The 17640-nt window shown below is 44.5% G+C and overlaps 1 protein-coding gene across 9 annotated transcripts in view; it reads left to right on the top strand.

Annotated features, from left to right (window-relative positions):
* Nucleotides 1-14312, top strand: part of casz1 (castor zinc finger 1) — a 75374-nt gene extending 61062 nt beyond the window's left edge. For 2 of the 9 annotated variants that reach the window (XM_062392215.1, XM_062392214.1), the window contains exons 9-19: nucleotides 2107-2239; nucleotides 2607-2670; nucleotides 3663-3826; nucleotides 4048-4170; nucleotides 4279-4599; nucleotides 4678-4903; nucleotides 5690-5861; nucleotides 7384-7532; nucleotides 8408-8624; nucleotides 9405-9749; nucleotides 10517-14312. In XM_062392215.1, coding sequence (XP_062248199.1) covers nucleotides 2107-2239; nucleotides 2607-2670; nucleotides 3663-3826; nucleotides 4048-4170; nucleotides 4279-4599; nucleotides 4678-4903; nucleotides 5690-5861; nucleotides 7384-7532; nucleotides 8408-8624; nucleotides 9405-9749; nucleotides 10517-11796 — 3194 coding nt within the window. In that variant the 3' untranslated portion in view covers nucleotides 11797-14312. Of the gene's footprint in view, nucleotides 1-2106; nucleotides 2255-2606; nucleotides 2671-3662; nucleotides 3827-4047; nucleotides 4171-4278; nucleotides 4600-4677; nucleotides 4904-5689; nucleotides 5862-7383; nucleotides 7533-8407; nucleotides 8625-9404; nucleotides 9750-10516 lie in introns of all 9 variants that reach the window. The other 7 variants (XM_062392212.1, XM_062392211.1, XM_062392218.1 and 4 more) reach the window with 5 other exon arrangements.
* Nucleotides 14313-17640: the final 3328 nt, after the last annotated feature.

The raw sequence follows: 17640 nt of genomic DNA, 5'->3' as shown, positions 1-17640 counted from the left end.
GGGAAGGCCCCCACTGAGGGTGGGGCCTCCGCAGATGGTGCATTCACCAGCCCTCTTGTCGGCTCACGGAACGGCTGCAGCTCAGATCTTGCTGCTGGATAGTGAAGCTGTTTTAAAATAAAACCCTCATGCACATCATTTATTGTAAAAGCTCAAAGCAAACGCAGGATGGACGGGTGGCTGCGGTTGGGTTTCTCATATTTGTTTCATAAAATGTGTGAACAGGACATTTCAGGCTAAAATTAGGAGGAAGTGGTTTGTGCTTCTCTGTTGAAAAGATGTGAGAAAAGTCGCATTGCTTGTGGCTATTTCACACAGTGTGTATATCTTTCGTGCAGTTGTGAAACTCTATTGTGAGCTGTGCATTTTTCCTATTTCTGCTTTCAGTCATTTCTCAGTATTTTTTTTCTTTATTAATGTTCCGCTCTAATTTACCCCTAAGTGTTTTTCCCAGAGATTTGAGCATCTGAAGGGTTTACTAATTAGATACACAGTACAAATGATCTTTCACAAGCTCTGTATCTTATCCAGAGTAATTACATGGTGGTACATTATTCCTGGATAATTTCCAGAAAGAAGCTGCTTTGAGTCAAAGTCATTTGTTCCCCCTCTTTGGGAAGCGGGTCGAAAAAAAAACGACTTTGCGATGCGCAGCAGAGTGAGAGACCTTTGCACTATAACGAACCTCAGAGAGTCCCATGCAGCCTCTGAGAGTGAAGGAGTGCATTTCTGAGAGTGAAGGAGTGCATTTCTCTGCCTGGTGATCATGTGTAGATCCCACAGTGAGAGACTGCTCCTGATATGATGTGTTCTCATTTGGTCTGAGAGTTGATGTAATTGTTAATGACAAGGCAGGATTCGTCAGGCTAGTTAATTTTGGGTCTACTCTTATCAAGTTGGGGGAGGGGAGGAGCGCGGCGTGGCGGCGACTCGGTAAGCGTTCGGTGACCTCAAACCAGATGCAAAATTGTTTGACTGCTGTTTTTCTTTGAGCCCCACCCCGGCCCCAACCCCAGCCCCCCCAACCAACCTCAGCCATTGTCAAACTGAACTGACACTGACAGTGATACCGCCCCGTCTCCGAGCTTTCAGCTGACAGGGCCCAAGACTGGCTTTTCCACTCCTATTCTGCCTGATATGTCTCTGGGTCATCTTGTAGTGGAGGGGGGGGGGGGGGGGGGACTCTGGTGCCCCCCACGTTATATGGGCTAGTCTTGTTTTCTCCCCAGCTAAGAAAACGGAGAGGGTCCTCCACCAGGCTGAGGGCCAAGGGCACACACTTGGTTGCCCATGACCTTGCCTGTCACAATCCCTCAGCACCAGCCCCTACTCCTAAACAACTGATCCCACACCAAACCAATCACAGCCGCTGGTGCTCTCCAACCTCATACCAGGGGCCCTCTCCCTCCCACTCAAATTTTTTTTTAAACAATAAAACACCACTTATTGTCTACTAAAGCCCAGCTTTCTCTTCATAGCCCCAGGACAAATTAATATTTCAGTCCCTAGTGGATCGGGGGTGGTGGGGCAGAAATCAACTTCCTCTCAGGATTATTTTTACCCCACGTTGTTTGCTTATTTATTTCACGTCAGCTCTCCTGTCCTCACTCACAACATCCATTGAATACCTATTTGGACGAGAATGTGAAAGAGGGGTCACGCTATTTGAACCAATCTGATTGGCTGTCAGCTCCAATCTGACCGACATAGCACCCCTGTTCCTTGTGGGTACGCTCAGTGGCATTAGCTGCCGCCCGTTGTCAGGCCAACACGGAGCCCGGGAAGGTGGGAAGGGGGGGGGCAATCTGAGACTGCCACTTTCCCTCAGCATTAGCATCTCACTTAATGACCAGTTAAGAGGCAGCCTGGCAAATGAGTTGTGACAAGTGCTGCAGAAAAAGGAGTCTTTTTCCCTCATATCTCCCGCCTCTCAATCACCATTTAAAAGGCTTGACGGCTTGACATAATTTCGCAATAATTATCACTCGGAGAATTCTTTTCGGGCCTGGACAGAAGTCAGATTGGATCTTGTCATGAGGTAATAATGCTGACCAACAATAACTTTGTTGTCTCTTCTCTCCTCTGCGTCTCTGGCTTGATCCTCAGGGAACGGGCAGCCGTGTTCAGCCAGCCAGTTCAATCTGGTTCAAGTGAAGCAGGAGCCCATGGACGGCCACTCCGGGGCCTCCCACGACTCTGCGCAGGAGCACAGCCTGGACCTGAGCAAGAAGGACCATAGGTACGGAGGAGAACGGTAATTCTTCTTGTAAAATCAACAAATAAATTACAAACAAAATATGGTTTCTCTGATTTATTGATGAGCTCTATGTTCTTGGCAGCCATTCATAATTATTTATCAAAAATATCTTATTTATAGACGTGTAAACAATTAGAAAACCGTCAACATATTTCTCAATTTTTGTGCAAGAAGGTTATTTACATAATCCTCCATATACAATCTTCCCTCCAACTCAATGTAGATCTTATTTCTTAAGAAGACAGCATTTTTCTTCTTCATTATACAGGCACACCTTGTGTGATAAATAGTAATATTTACTGTTCTCATGCAAATCTTGACTAAACATTGTTCATTTTCCTTGTTCCAGTAATGAATCAAACGGACACCCTGTTCCAGGGAATACATCTCTTTTATCCTCGCTTATGAATAAGGTAAGATCCATCCATCAAACGCCTTTCATCCCAAGACAAATTAGCGGGACACGGAGGGGCCTGTTTGTTTTTTAATGTTTCACCGCTAATAAGATGAGTTTGTATCATTTAAATTTTCCAGCCATTTTTCATACAGTGTAATTTTCACTGCACCTCTCACAAATTAATATAATGAAGCAGTAGCTGGGTGCCATGCCAGATATATAGAGATGTTTGTTTTTTGATGAGCTGTTTTGAACTCGCCGTCCATTTTTTCTCCTCCTTTATACTTTTTCTTCCCCCCCCTCACTCTGCATTTATTTATAGAGTTTGTAAATTATTTGATTAAAAAGTCAGCGGAGGAAAAAGTACACAACGGTGCTGCTCTCATTCTTTTTACCCAGTATAAATGTTAGTGTATGGAAAATCAAAACTGATTATTTTTTGTTGTTAAGCCAAAATGGGCATCTTCATACTCGTCTATCTTATTTGACTGATACAAATGTGCCAGGTTACTTTGATTACATTGATAATGTAATGACAGATCGGCCGCCATTATTTTATTCTCGCCAACTGGTGTGATACCCCCCCCCCCCCCACCACCCTTCAGGCTTCTCCTTCACACACACTAACATAGTCTCTCCCCGGGAGAGGTTCACTTTGGAGTAGCTCTGCTCAGATTCATTGAACCCAGACACTGGAGGAGCTTGAAGACCTGTCGTCCAACAGCTCCTCACGTCATGTCAGATTTTTTCGGCGTTTGATTCAAGCCACCACATCACATAAAGGGGTTAACAGTTGCTCCCAGAGGACGCTTGGCAAACACGCTTGGCCGGCGCTCAAGCATAAGCTTTGGATGTTGTGTAAATCTGGCTGGGCTTTTTTTTTGCACTGCCAAATCATTTTGTGTGTCAAGTCTCACATTCCAGCTACAGTAACACAAGCAAGTGGCCCGGCTCATGTATGTGTGGCTCACCCAGTGGCTGTGTCTCCTTGTGCCGTTTGTCTTGTAGATGTCCCAGGTGAACCCGGCCCTGTTCAACGCCATGAACCTAAAGACGGAGCTGGAGGCGGGGCAGGGCAGTGACACGTCAGAGGCGGCACAGTATCTGAACCGAGTGCTGAAGAGGCCCCTGCTAGAAAAGCCCAATGAGATCTGGAGGACATATCTCCGCAGGTATAAAACACAGAAGATGTGCATATTTATGAAAAGAACTGAAGGATTTTTTTCTCAATACTATTCGTCTCATAACGTGCATGAACGTAGGAATTTTAAATGACCTGCGGGATTATGGGCGTGCAATCATTTACTGTCAGATGAGTAGTTTAACCAGTTCTCCTGTATAGCGTGCGTTGGGGTTAGGCAGTGCATTTACATTCTTTATTATCTATGTCAAGGTTTGACACCGATGACTTCTGCGAGGCTCAGTGCGACTTCCTTCAGAAAGTGCACTTTCACTGTGTGGTAGAAGACTGTGGTGCACTCTTCAGCACAGTGGATGGGGCCATAAAACATGCTAAGTGAGTGTCACACTGGTTCACGATCAGAAAATATACCCTTACAATCTACATTTTAGTTTTCAGCTTTATTGATCGACATTAAATATGAGCTTCCCTCTCGTTGTTCAGCTTCCACCTCCGCGCCACCTTGAAAGTGAAGTCGGAGCCTCAGTTCGGCGAGAGCAAGGACTCCGGTGAGGGAGCCCTCCTGCAGCCCGCAGCGCCGGTGTCTATGGCCAACAATCCCTCTATGGATGTGGCTCACCTCACCTCCTCCCGCGGCTACAGCTCGCCTTCTCCCTCCCTGCTCGCCTGGAAGCAGCTGGCCGGCAGCATCCCACAGATGTCGGCCTCAATGCCCAGCCTGCCATCCAACTCCCCTCTGGCCACCACCTCTTTGGAGAACTCTAAGCCACAAGTCAAACCAGGTTTCCTGCAGTTCCAGGAAAAGTAAGAGAAATAATCAGTTGAACGTCAGTGCAGGGTGAACTACATTTCCTTTCCTCTTATTGTCAAGTTTTGAATAAGCCATATCTTCCCTTTTCATTCACCCAGTGATCCGTGTTTGGCCACTGACTGTAAGTACTCGAACAAGTTCCACTTCCACTGCTTGTTTGGGAATTGCAAGTATGTGTGCAAGACCTCTGGCAAGGCCGAGTCCCACTGTTTGGACCACATCAACCCCAACAACAACCTGCTCAACGTCCGCGACCAGTTCTCCTACTACTCTCTCCAGTGTCTCTGTCCCAACCAGGTGAGTGGGACTTGATAACTCGCCCAGGAGCTGAATCACCTACTGTCATCTGCCAGGATGTCTAAGCATGAAGTATGCTATCTATTAGACCAGTATTTGAGGTTATTTGACTCAAGGCTTTCACAACCGCTGCTCGCCGTCTTCCATCTCTGCTGAAAAGACAGTCGACTCACCCCAGTAATGCCTGTTTATATGTCAATGATGTCATTTTGACTGCCGCATTCTCCTCTCAGAAAAGGCCAATTTAGCTGATATTACCCAATAAATCATTGTCACTCGCACAGTAAACAAGGCTGTCTGGAATAGGCCAAAAATCAGGGGAATGCTTCGCAAATGAAACCTAAATGGCAGCCCCTGCCTGCTCTCATGAGCCCGCATTTGGAGAACGGTTTAAATGAATTCATTAATGTGTCGAAAATCACCCCTCTCACAAAAAGTCCCCCCCCCCCGTTCTCCGTTCCCCTCCTCCTCCTCCGCCTGCTCCCCCCTTTAGTCTCCGTCTCCTGAAGTGAGCAGATCTTATTTGGCCCCGTCCTTTGGGATCTGGGCCTCACAAGCAGATGGTGGTGCACAGACATGTTAGAAAGGAAGTAAAAAAAATAAAAAAATAATCATGCTTAGAAATGAGGGATGTTCCAAATGACCAGAGGGGAAGAGAAGACTGTGAGATATCAATTATGTTTCAGGAAAATGTTTGACTAGTATTCACTTTTCCCACAAAGAAAGATCAATCCTCTCTCTACGTTTGACTCATGAAATGTGAAACTGTGTGTCTATCCGCCGCAGCACTGTGAGTTCAGAATGAGGGGCCACTATCACTGTCTGCGGCCCGGCTGCTTCTTTGTCACCAACATCACCACCAAGCTGCCGTGGCACATCAAGAAGCACGAGAAGGCCGAGCGCCGCGCCGCCAATGGATTCAAGTATTTCACCAAGAGAGAGGAGTGTGGCAGGCTGGGTAAGAAAAATGATTCTCAAATGAGTGTTTGCCACCAGACAGGTCCTCCGTGTCAGCATGAACACTTTGGGAGGAGAGTTGTGTAGATTCAAAGTTTTGTAAGAAAGAACTAAATCAATTTGTGGGGGTGGTATTCTCTGTGTTTGCAAAGGGAGAGATACAGTGTTGGCAAACAGCGTTGTCCTGTTTGTCTCGCATGAGACAGCCTCATGGACTCGGTTGTTGTCTTTTGCATATTCACAATGGCACCTCAAGTCCCAAAGGTAGTCTTGCCTGTACGATATAAGCAACAACGTCAGAGGGGGCAATCACTTCCAGGTTGTTTTCTTCTTACTTTTGCCCCTGTCAGAAATGAGCAATTAGGTTTGTGTTTGTTAATTATCTGGCTTGTCTGGTTTAGCCTGTTTGTGTTCCGAAGCTGTGCCTCACAGCCGCCGCTGCCATCGCACGGGAAAGAATTAAAAGTGATCTGTTTTTTTCAGGCGGTTACACAAGCTTTTCAGAACGCAGACACAAAGCAAACAAAAACCGGCCCGAAACAGCTGTTTTTTGTCCCCAGCCTGATCTGCCAACTGCATTGTTTGGGCTGCGGGGGGGGGGGGGGAACACAGAAAGGATTACCATCGCTAGCACTCCAGTCATAAAGAATTGATGGGTTGCCAGTATCCATGGCAGCAACATTAAACTGAACACAGCTGATGATGTTACCTGGCTTGTGTCTCACAAAGGGCCCTTCATGTCACGGGGTTACTGTTATTTGCTCAACTTTGCGTGTTTGAAGCGTTTGTGTGCGCGGAAGCTATTTGATGACACAGACATGTTGTGCTCTTAAACCGGGTGCCATGGTTACTGACATGCTAGCACCTGCACAGCATGTAACTCTTTCAATTATTTCTGCCTGCTTTTATATAATGGTATTTGATTAACAGGCACAAAACAGGACATTCATTTAATTTGAAATCATAAAGCAATTAGAGCCGGAGCGGTCAAAACATGAGAAAAAGAACAGAAGAATATGAGGCAGACGCCAATGCCATGGAGAACAAAAGGAAAAATGACAATGGAGATACTTTGAAAAATGAATTTAATATGGTAATAATTGTATATTTACTTTGGTTTGCAGGGGTGTGTGCATTATTGGCCCACAGAAAATGAGAATTTATTTATGTAAATTCCTAATTGAATAAAGCATGTCAGTGTAATAAAAGAGCTCCACAGGTTTAGTGAACAGAAGCCTTGACTTGCTCAGTGTGACACCGGAGTGATCTAATATTCCTCCTACATGTGCACTCCGAAACACTTTGAAACCCGATCCCTCTTTTGTCGGGAGCTACAGTATATCATGAAATTAAAAAAAACTAAAAATATTTCACCGCGTGTTTGATCTAATCACAACACCGTCGCACTGATAATATTGCATTTACCGCCCCAGCTGCTCTCAGATGCCTCGCAATGAGCCAAAGACAAATTAATCTGCAAATGGAGACTTTACAACTGTTTCTTTTCTCTTTTTTCTGCGCAGGTTGTAAGTATAACCAAGTCAACAGTCATTTCCACTGCATCCGCGAGGGCTGTCAGTTCTCCTTCCTGCTCAAACACCAGATGACCTCACACGCACGCAAACACATGAGGCGGATGCTTGGGAAGAACTTTGACAGAGTCCCATCCCAGGTACAAACACACACACACACACACTGTGGCATAAAACACATGCCATTGTGAACGGGTAATTATCTGAAAATATGGGTCTGAACACCTCGGTGAACGAAGACAGTTGTTGAGAAGTTCATTGAAACGTTTTCCAACAAAGCACCTCACACACCCTTTCCCTGAGAGGTTACACAGGGATGGGTCTTTGTGTCTAAAAAGCTCATGTATTTCATTTTGTTTGCAAGTTTTGAACCTAAACCAACCAGATGTTTGAAAAAGAACAGATTTTTCCACCCCCCCCCCCCAAACATGTAAACTCTTTCAGTGGTTGTCCTTTCTGATTTAAAACGTTTTGACAATATCTAAAACAATTACACCTCAGATTCTTTATGAAGTAACTTTCTCACAGATTTTGGTTCATTTAATTTTTAAAGCAATATTATTCTTGTTTAATCAGGCTACAAACAAAGCTATTATTGAGTGGCATTCAACGGTCTTTTAAATTTCTAAAAAAAACTTTTTTTAAATTGTGCTTCTTGTTTTATGAGTCAGATTCTGGGAAAAGAGCACTGCTCACATCCTGCCACATCCGTCAGCGACAAATCACTTGTTCTTCTAGGAAATTGATCACAGTGGAGTGTTCCCTAACCTAAACTTACCTATGCTATCGTCATGTTCCCTACGTAGATTGAGATATGTGGATCATCTAGTTCTGTTTGTTCTATTTTTTTTTTTTTTAAGTCCTCGTGAAATGACCGAAGCGGAGTTTCGGTCTTTGGAGATACGTCTGATGTTCTGAGGAATGCTTGGTTGTGAGCCAAGAGCCAACACCTGCATTAATGACACGTTGTTGCCAAACGTGTCCTTTTACAATGAAGATTATTTTCTGTTTCTAGATGATGCCACATGGTCACAGGTCGGATGACATGCATGGATCCGGAATGGGGTCCATGGCGACACAGTCCGGCTTCTCCTCTGGCCTCATGGATGAGACTGACGACTACATGGACTACATGGGAGGCGGAGGCAGCCCCCTGGGCCTCTCCTCCGAGTCCTCCAACCAGGACCGGAGCTGCACCAGCACGCCAGTAGGCAACGATGGCTCGCCAGCAGGTGAGACTACGTGCAAAACACCGGGCCGGCATGTAGAGCTTTGGTTTAGTCCAAAAGGGTGAAAAGTGAAATATAAGAATATACTCAGCACTGTACATAAACTTTAACTCTAAAGAAAAGCAGCAACTTGCCATGTCATTCTTCACTCTGTTTTTTATGATTTAATAGTTTGAGTTATATCAACAACATCAGTCATATAATACAAGGTTGATGACAATGCTGTATTGTTTCTGATTCCTGGACAAAGTCTTCTGCAGTTTGCGTGGTCATCCTCATAAAACATCCATTTTGTACATCAGTGGTTTGAGTTATTGCTCTATATCTAGCTTATTACATTTTCCTTTGGCCAGAGATCATCCCCGTGGCTTTATGTCTACTTTAGCACTTTTCCAGGGTTGAATTGTGGGAGACAGGAAAGAGGAAACAACTTTTACTTCAAAATTACTGAAAGATGGTTTATCCTGTGCTTTTTTTCGGGGTCTGAGGCTGCCTGTGAATTTTCATATTCCTCCATGTATTGACAGTATTATCCAAGACACTCATCATTGTTGATTTGGCGGGTGTTTGGGTTACTTGTCTTGAATGGGCCTCATTTTGTATCATTCTCTTATCTCTTATCTTTCCCTTTTTACCTCCCATCCCTCTGTGTGTGTGTGTGTGTGTGTGTGTGTGCGACTTGGCCCTTGTTTTTGTGTTCCCGTCTGTGTGTGTGTGTTTGTGTGTGTGTTTTTTCCTCCTCTTGTCTGTCCTTCACTCTCTCTGGTCAACCGGTCTCTCCAGGACAAGGCTGGCCTGCCACCTCTTCTGCTCCCACCACCCCTGCTGACACTAGCGCTACCCAGAATGCAACTCCTTCTTCCCCTCCTCCTCTACCGCCTCCTCACTATGCCCCTCAGCCTGGTTTTCACTCCCAGGCCCCATCCCTCTCTCCTGCCCTCCTCCGTCCTCCTCTCCCCTCACTCCCATACCTCCTCTCTCCATCCTGTCTGTCATACTCTCTGCTCAGCGCCTCTCTGGGAGCCACTCGGAGTGTTGTCATGCCAACCAACACACCAGCTTTCAGCCCCATCATTGCCACTCCGTCTCTGGTTAAAAATGACGTCCCTATAGTGCAGGATGCTGCAGGTACTTATCCCCGGCGCAAACCGACACTGCAGCTGTCTCTGAATTGAGTCCTGTGCAGCATTTAACTGTGTGACCCAACCTGTCTTTAAAGTATAGTTGTGGGAAGACAACAGAGTAGACGGGGCTTTCCAGCATGCAAACACAACGCTTATGTAGAAATGATGAAAGGTGCATGTTTACTGAGTTGGTACAATAACAGAACAAGTGTGTATAATTACTTTACTTACACCTCTGTCTGCTCTCATTCTTAGTGTTACTAGGATTTAGAGACAGAGCAGTAAATTTGGCACACATATTATGAAGCCTGGGCCTTGTTTAGCTTCCATTAACAAGGCTGCATCAGCAGCATTTTAATCACGCTTTAAGTTTTATCGAGGCCCACTGCTTCCTGTCTTGCAGAACAGGGATCACATCATTAGCAGTGACCGCAGGGTGTTGCGGGAGGTGGGTGCCCCTCATAAAACAACATGGAGATAAGAGGGTCGGTTAAGACCCACAGCTCCGCCTCTGTTTGGAGGCTGGAGACACCCTGTAAAAGTGTCATGTTCCAAAGTCAATCTATCACTTTACCTCTCCTTTAATCATTCTGGGAATTAGGAATAAAAAAAAAATTGTTGCTCTCTGTGCTTACTCAGCTGTGAACCACTTCTGGCTGACTAAGGTCGCATATTAGACGAGGGTCTCACAGTGTAATTTACTTGTAGTATGTGGGTTTTACTCTGTGAACCGATTGTTCTTTAATGTGCTCCCCTCGTTTATTCTTTCAGGCAATACCATCTCCATTCCCACGGCCACCGGGGCAAAGAAGCGCTTCTGGATCATCGAGGACATGTCACCATTCGGCAAGCGCCGCAAGACCGCGTCGTCACGCAAGATGCTGGATGAGGGGATGATGCTGGAGGGCTTCCGGCGCTATGACCTCTACGAGAACTGCAAGGACTCAAGTTGCCAGTTTTCTCTGAAGGTGACCCACTACCACTGCACACGTGAGAACTGTGGCTACAAGTTCTGCGGCCGCACCCACATGTACAAGCATGCACAGCACCACGACCGCGTGGACAACCTGGTCCTGGACGACTTCAAGCGCTTCAAATCCTCGCTCAGCTGCAGCTTCACCGACTGCCAGTTTTCAGGCAACAGCACCCACTTCCACTGCCTGCGCTGTGGCTTCCGCTGCACCGACAGCACCAAGGTGACCGCTCACCGCAAGCACCACGGCAAGCAAGATGTGATCAGCGCCGCCGGCTTCTGCCAGTTCAGCTCCAGCGTTGATTGCGAGGTTCCCGACTGCAAATATAAGCTCAAGTGCTCCCACTTCCACTGCACCTTCCCCGAGTGCAAGCACACGGTGGTGGGCATGTCCCAGATGGACTCCCACAAGAGGAAGCATGAGAAGCAGGAGCGGGGGGAGCTGCCGTCTGTGTCACCCAAACAGGAAGGTGCTCACCACCTGGGAGGAGGTATGTTGGTGGTCCCTCCAACCTCCATGACCCTTTCTACTTCCTCGCCCGGTGGTCTCCACGGCTTGTCCCACAACATTAACAGCAACGTTCCCTCCATGCTTTACACAATGGCCGAGATGGGGTCCGACTATAACCACCCGTACCCACCAACCACCATTAGCCTGGACGGCTCGCTCAACCTGGGCACAGACACCAGCAGCTCCCTGTTCTTCCTGAAGAACGCCGTCGGTCTGGGTCTCAGCGACTCGCTGGACCTCAGCAAGAAGATTCACCACCACGATGCAGCTCGATCCGGCCACAACACCACCCCCCCTCACGCTCTGCCGGCAGCTCAGGACGACACCACGGGAACGTCTGGAGAGGCCGAAGACGACGTGTCGCCAGAGGAGGAGGCGCATGCGGAGGAGGATGAAGAGGAGGAGGAGGAGGAAGAGGAGGAGGCCGAAGAGGATCTCAACACTGATTCGAATGATGATTCGATGCCGGAGCCCGATGGTGAGAAGGACAATGATGATGACAGTTTTAATGCTTCCGTTAACCACACTGATACTTCCCAACTGGAAAAGCAAGATGCTGTCCCATGAAAAAAACAATAAACTAACAGTGACTGCAGAAACTGAAGAAGAACCCTGTGTACTATGAACAAACAAAAATGAAAGTGGCCTCATTTATCATGTTTAGAGACTTCAGATGACAACAAAAAACAACAGCAGCGCAGCGTGAAAATGACGGCCGGAAATGATTTATTATGATGTTTACAAGATGACCAACATTATTAATTCAATTATGCATTAAAAAATATGAATGGATACACACAGAATTAGGCCCTGCTTTACACGCGGGGCAGCAATGTAAAGCATTTTACTACACATCAGTCTTTTTGTGTGTGTGCATGTTTGACTTTAATTTATTTTTTATTTTTTTCACTTTTTGTGTGTGGAAAAAAAACGTAAGAAAAACAAAAACAAATCTCTCTATATAACAATATATGTAAGTGTGTGTGTGTGTGTGTGTGAGTGTGTGTGTGTGTGTGAACGATGATATACAAAAGGAATTTGCTGGCACAGGTGACATGAAACCGCAGGGCCGTGGAAACATAGAAAAAGGGACGTGAATCACTAAGGGGGAAACAGGATTCGTTGCAAACATTTGATCTTTTTTTCTGTATTGATATTATATTATTATTAATTATTATTGTTGTTAGAGACAGAGAGACAGTGGGTGACACTCTGCTTGTTCCCGTCTCTCTCAGGTGATTTGCTTTGTTCTCGATGACATGTGGAATCGACCAGTAACTGTTCTCAGCTGCAGTCGGGGGCGTCTGGCGAGACGCCAGGTCTCAACAGTTCTCTCTCAACATTCTGCTAGAAATGTTCCGCTAGCACCGAAATCCAAGCTCAGCCCTCGTGAGGTTGTCCCCCCCCCCCCCCCCCTGTGGAGGAATCACGTTTGTGTGTGGATAGTGCACTTTTCTATTAGCTGACCACGACGACACCGATGACGATGCTAGACGACTCATAAGCATATTTAAAAAGAAAAAAATATTTTTGTTACCATTTTGCATCTTTGCATTACAGTGTCGTTTTTGTTGTGTTGTTAGTCAGAAGCATATCGATCTGTTAGCAGGCAAGGTCGTGATTAACGGCTGGCAAGTCGGGCGGGAGGTGTGGGGGGGGGGGGGGGGTGAGACTGACCAGAGGAAACAATGAGTCACTCAGATGCAGCGAGGGGAGGGGCCGTGACAGAGGAAGCGTCAGGAAGTGTGTTTCATGTTGAAAATGTACAGACCGAAAAATGTCTCAACGGCATTTCTTTTTTCCATTCACTATGGCTGTGGTTGAGCTCCTGTTGTAACGGTTTTTATTTAATATTTATGTGACCTTCCAATGAGAAATTTTAGGGTGTTATTGCACTTTTTAGGTTCATTTTTACCGTCTGAAAAAAAATGATATATTATCTTTTAACAGGGAATTTGCTTTAAAGATGTTGTTTTAGTTCACTTTTTTGCTTTAATGCACAAATAGATGTTAGTGTGACAAAGAACTGTTGTTCTGTGATTATTTAAAGACTGGGTTTGATTTTGCATCTGTGATTGGACAGTTTGACAAAAAAGACAAAAAGGGTACACCAGAGAAACGTTGTGTCCTGAGGAGAAACACTAATATGGACTGTGATTTAAATTAATTCTTGAGACGTTCATGGCAATGCTCTCCAACTGTAGTACTGAATTATAAATATGTCAAAGCCGCCCTCTGGTTTACATTGAGCAAGTATGTATGGCCGAGGAGTGGACACACTGATCAAGAACTATAGCCTAAGCTTGGCATTGGAAAGAAATTATCATTATTTAGGGATTAATAATGTGTGTAGATTATAATCCTCCTGATTTTGTTTTGGGACAAAAAAAAAGGTTGTACAGTATTTTCCTCTGTAAAAAAATTACTATATATGAACAAAATGCTCTTTGATGAACAGATTCATTTAAAAAGAAAACCGTAAAAAGGAGAAGTGAATAATAAAAAGCTAAAAATTCAAATAGCCTCGTTTTAGTTCACTTGTGTGCTTGAGCTCTTTTAATTACCCCAGATTTTTTGGCAAAAAAGGTTGTTGATACTATAACATTGGCAGATTCCGTTATGATATTTGCAGTATATATATAAATATATATATATATATTTCTTTTTTTTTTAAACTGTGTCAGAAGCTCAAACTAAAATACACTGATTTGAATTCATTCGTCAATGTTTCTGTTTTATTTAATGACTTGTTTCATTCACTGTCATTTTTTCTGTGTGCGTGTGTGTGTGTTTTTTTGTTTGTTTTATCCTCATTAATTGAAACTCTTGGTTTATATTAACTTTGCTGTGGGCATGCCTCGTTCACAGACTCAAACTGTCATCCAGGACTCTGTTGCAAAGCAGAGGCGTCACGACATGTGTGTGGTTTTCTCATCAGATAACCGTAGAGGCTGGGAGACGTCGTGCACTTGAATTTAGTTCATGTATGTGTGTGATCTGTGTGTATGAGTGTGTGAGACGGTGTAAAATAGCAGGATTTGTAAAAAGCTGAAAATAAAGAAACTATGATAAATATAATAATACACATGTAGTCATTGATAGTGCTTCAGTCTGAGGATGTTTCGGGTCACGCCAGGACGGGAGAGGCGCTGCTGAGCGGCAGCAGAGCAAAAGGTCACGGCGGCAGTCTCTGTCTCTTTTTCCTTTCTGTAGGTGACACTACTGAAGTGTGTGTGTGTGTGTGTGCAAGTGTGTGAGAGAGAGACAGATAGGCTGCGACCGTAAGAACACAGACCTGTGGCTCCGTCCCAGCTGCTCACAGCTCCGATTCATATTTCATGACCTTGTTCGTCTCTTCCCTGCTTTGTTCTGCTGTAAATTCAATGGCCGCAGAATTTGAAGATAACTAACAATCAAAGAAAAAAAACATACATCTGCATCCATGCAGGTAGAGGAATCAACAATATTTGTTGTTGGGGTGGCCTGTTGTTCATGTTCGACTTTCTGGTGCAAGAACCAGATCGGATCTGAGGACAGATTTAGAGGCCTGCTACTGCTAACTAGATGGCTCTCTGTGTCTGGTTCAGTGTTAACAGGGCACATTGACACATGCATTTATCTTTTTGGTTCTTTTAAATTTGATTTTTCTTTTTCTTTGCCTTGAGCCATGTGGGGGGGGCTCCCTGATGTCACCCAGTGGCCAACGTGCCGGGTCTGTCTGTCCCCTTGTCTACAGCTGTTCCTGTCCTTTCTCCTTCTCTTCCTTGTGATGTTTTTTAATAAAAAAAAAAAAAGGAGAAAAAAAATCACGAGTAAAGGCATCACCATCTGTCAGCCAGCTGGCATCCTGTATATAATCTACCAGAAAAAAAAAGAGAATAAACATGAAAATTATATTACACAAAAACCAGACGGAAATGACCTCCAAATCCTGCATAGGCTGCTGCTGGAACGACAGATCATTTGACTGTTTTAATTAACAGAGCAAAAAGGATGGTATAAAGAAGTGCTGGGGAAATAAACTGAGATGTATTTCCACTGCTGGAAAAATGTAACATGAAAGCCGCCTGCTTCCTGCAGCGTAGTGGATCAACAGCAACATTTTAGACTTTGTAAAATATATTGCACTTTTGGACTAAAAGCCATCTCCCGTTAGCATTCAATTTGGCTCGATTCATGAGACATTTTATATGAGAAGTAGACACTGAAGCAATTTTTTTAAAAGTCTCTACTTGAATTTGTTGCCCTCAGCGCTACTATTCATTCTAGTCCTATTGCTTATTTCCACTTGGATACAGTACTGTTCATCTTCATTGTGCTATATTTATGTTTTCCTCTGTTTCTGCATGTCTTATGCAAAGATTGAGCTTTTCACTCAGTGAAATAAAAACATACTGAACGACTTTAGGCCTGTTTCCAGTGTCCATGTGTCTTTGAGTGTCGAAAGGCGAGTACAACACGTCTTTCAGCAGATGCATGCTTTCTACCTTTTCACAAAACATCTCAGAGTCCTGGTGTATATACTGCCAGTGCCAACAATGTGCAGGGCTGCATACACATCGGCCATTGCTGACACGCAGCCGCTTGATGTGCCAGGAACAGGTTGAGTGAGAGTGTGTGCAGCATGGAGCGGCAACAGGCGCGGCTGGGAACACATACGACAGGTGTGCACTGCATATGTGGTCACATGATGCCTATAAGGCAGATTAGGGCCCAAACAGATGAAGCGCTGCTTAATGGCAGCTTTTATTAAGTTCACAAAGCGTGGAGGGAGGGGGGTGAGCGGAGGGAAAGCAGGTGGCTGGGCCTGTGCACTCCTAGATGAAGACAGATATTGTACAGTGGAGTCTGAGGAGGGTAGCCACTGTGGAAGGATTTATGGAGATTTGCCCGCCCTGGACTCACCCACCGCCTGCCTGTTCCCCAACTCGCAGTAATAGCCAGAGAGGCAGAGCTGGAAAAGCTCAGACAGAAGAATGTGCCAGCCGTGAATCCAGAGAGTGTTATCATAAAAGAGGAGATGAAACTATAATAATACCGGTGAGGACAGTCAGTCAATGCGACTACAAAAAACGTTAAAAAAAACTGAGGCAGAGAAATAAACTCGATTGAATGTCATGATCAGAAAGGAAATCTGAAACGTTTTAGTATAGATGACAAGAAAAGCTGAGATCACAGCTTTAGGAGTATGAGCTTAATTTTAGAACGCCAAGATCATAAACGTGACATGTCTTAGAAAAAAAATGCACATCTTATATCATCAGTGTGCATGTAATAATTGACAAAATTGGAAATATTAGTGGTGTGAGGGAAAATATGGGATGTCTAAACATGAACAACTTTATGCATCTACACTTTAAATAAAGGAAGGTTGTAGAGATGAGGACTTGTAATTTAAAGATAAATTATACATAAACAACATTAAGGAACAGATGTGTGACGATAACTATAAATAACTATAAAGGTTTGTATATTCTCATTATCACATTTACACATTATATTTCTATTCATAATGAGATATGAATGTTGGTGGAACATAAAGCCATCACAGGAAGGTGGCTACGTGTATAACTGCAGTGCATCTGTCCTCAGTGCCACTACATTCTGAGCATATTTCACGACACAGTTGTCGTGCCAACAAAAAACAGTGCTCCACTTCAGCAGAGTCAGTCAGTGCCCGAAGCTGATTGGCTAAGACAGTATGGACTGTACGTACTTTACAGAGTGGGAGCTTCTACACTATCGTTCACTTTAGACCACGTCTGTCAGTAAAAAACTGCTTCCAGGCAAATATCACTGACACAGACTGTTCCCTCCTGGGTTTGTCTCCCGCCTCAGTCTAATTGATTCTTCTCCACACACGACTTTTGGATTTGTTGGTATGTTGAAGGTTCGGCCCTTAGGATTTAGTGAAATCTAGCTGTGAAGTTGCAGATTGCAACCACCTGAACATCACCACCCCTTCATACCGATGTAGAAGAGCGGAAGGCTGCCACACAAACACAAAGTGCTTCTCACAGCCAGAGTTCGATTTGCACATTCTGGGCTCCTGATGAAAAAAGACTCATTCCAAGGTAAAAAGAACAAGTAATCTTATATTCAGGTGATTATACACCAAAATACACAAAACAATTCATTAGATTGCAAAATTCCACCATAAGATCCTTTAAGCAGTACTGAAGAAGAAATGATTCCACTAATATAACAAACATGTATTCAAACATAACCAATGTGAATTTAAAGAAAATACTTCACAAAAAACATATGTCACAATAACAATGGGTCACATAATGACGTAATGTATGTGAAAGGGGTCACATTAGAATTATCACCTGTAATTCTACTGTTCTCATTACACTGCTACGACCAGCTGGTGAACAGCCCGTGGACTTCCAGTGCAGACATTTTTCT

Source organism: Platichthys flesus, chromosome 7 (genome assembly GCF_949316205.1).
Source record: "Platichthys flesus chromosome 7, fPlaFle2.1, whole genome shotgun sequence".
NCBI classification, from domain to species: Eukaryota; Metazoa; Chordata; class Actinopteri; order Pleuronectiformes; family Pleuronectidae; genus Platichthys; species Platichthys flesus.
Note: the sequence above shows the minus strand (reverse complement) of the source record. Positions and strands in the feature narration are given on the sequence as shown.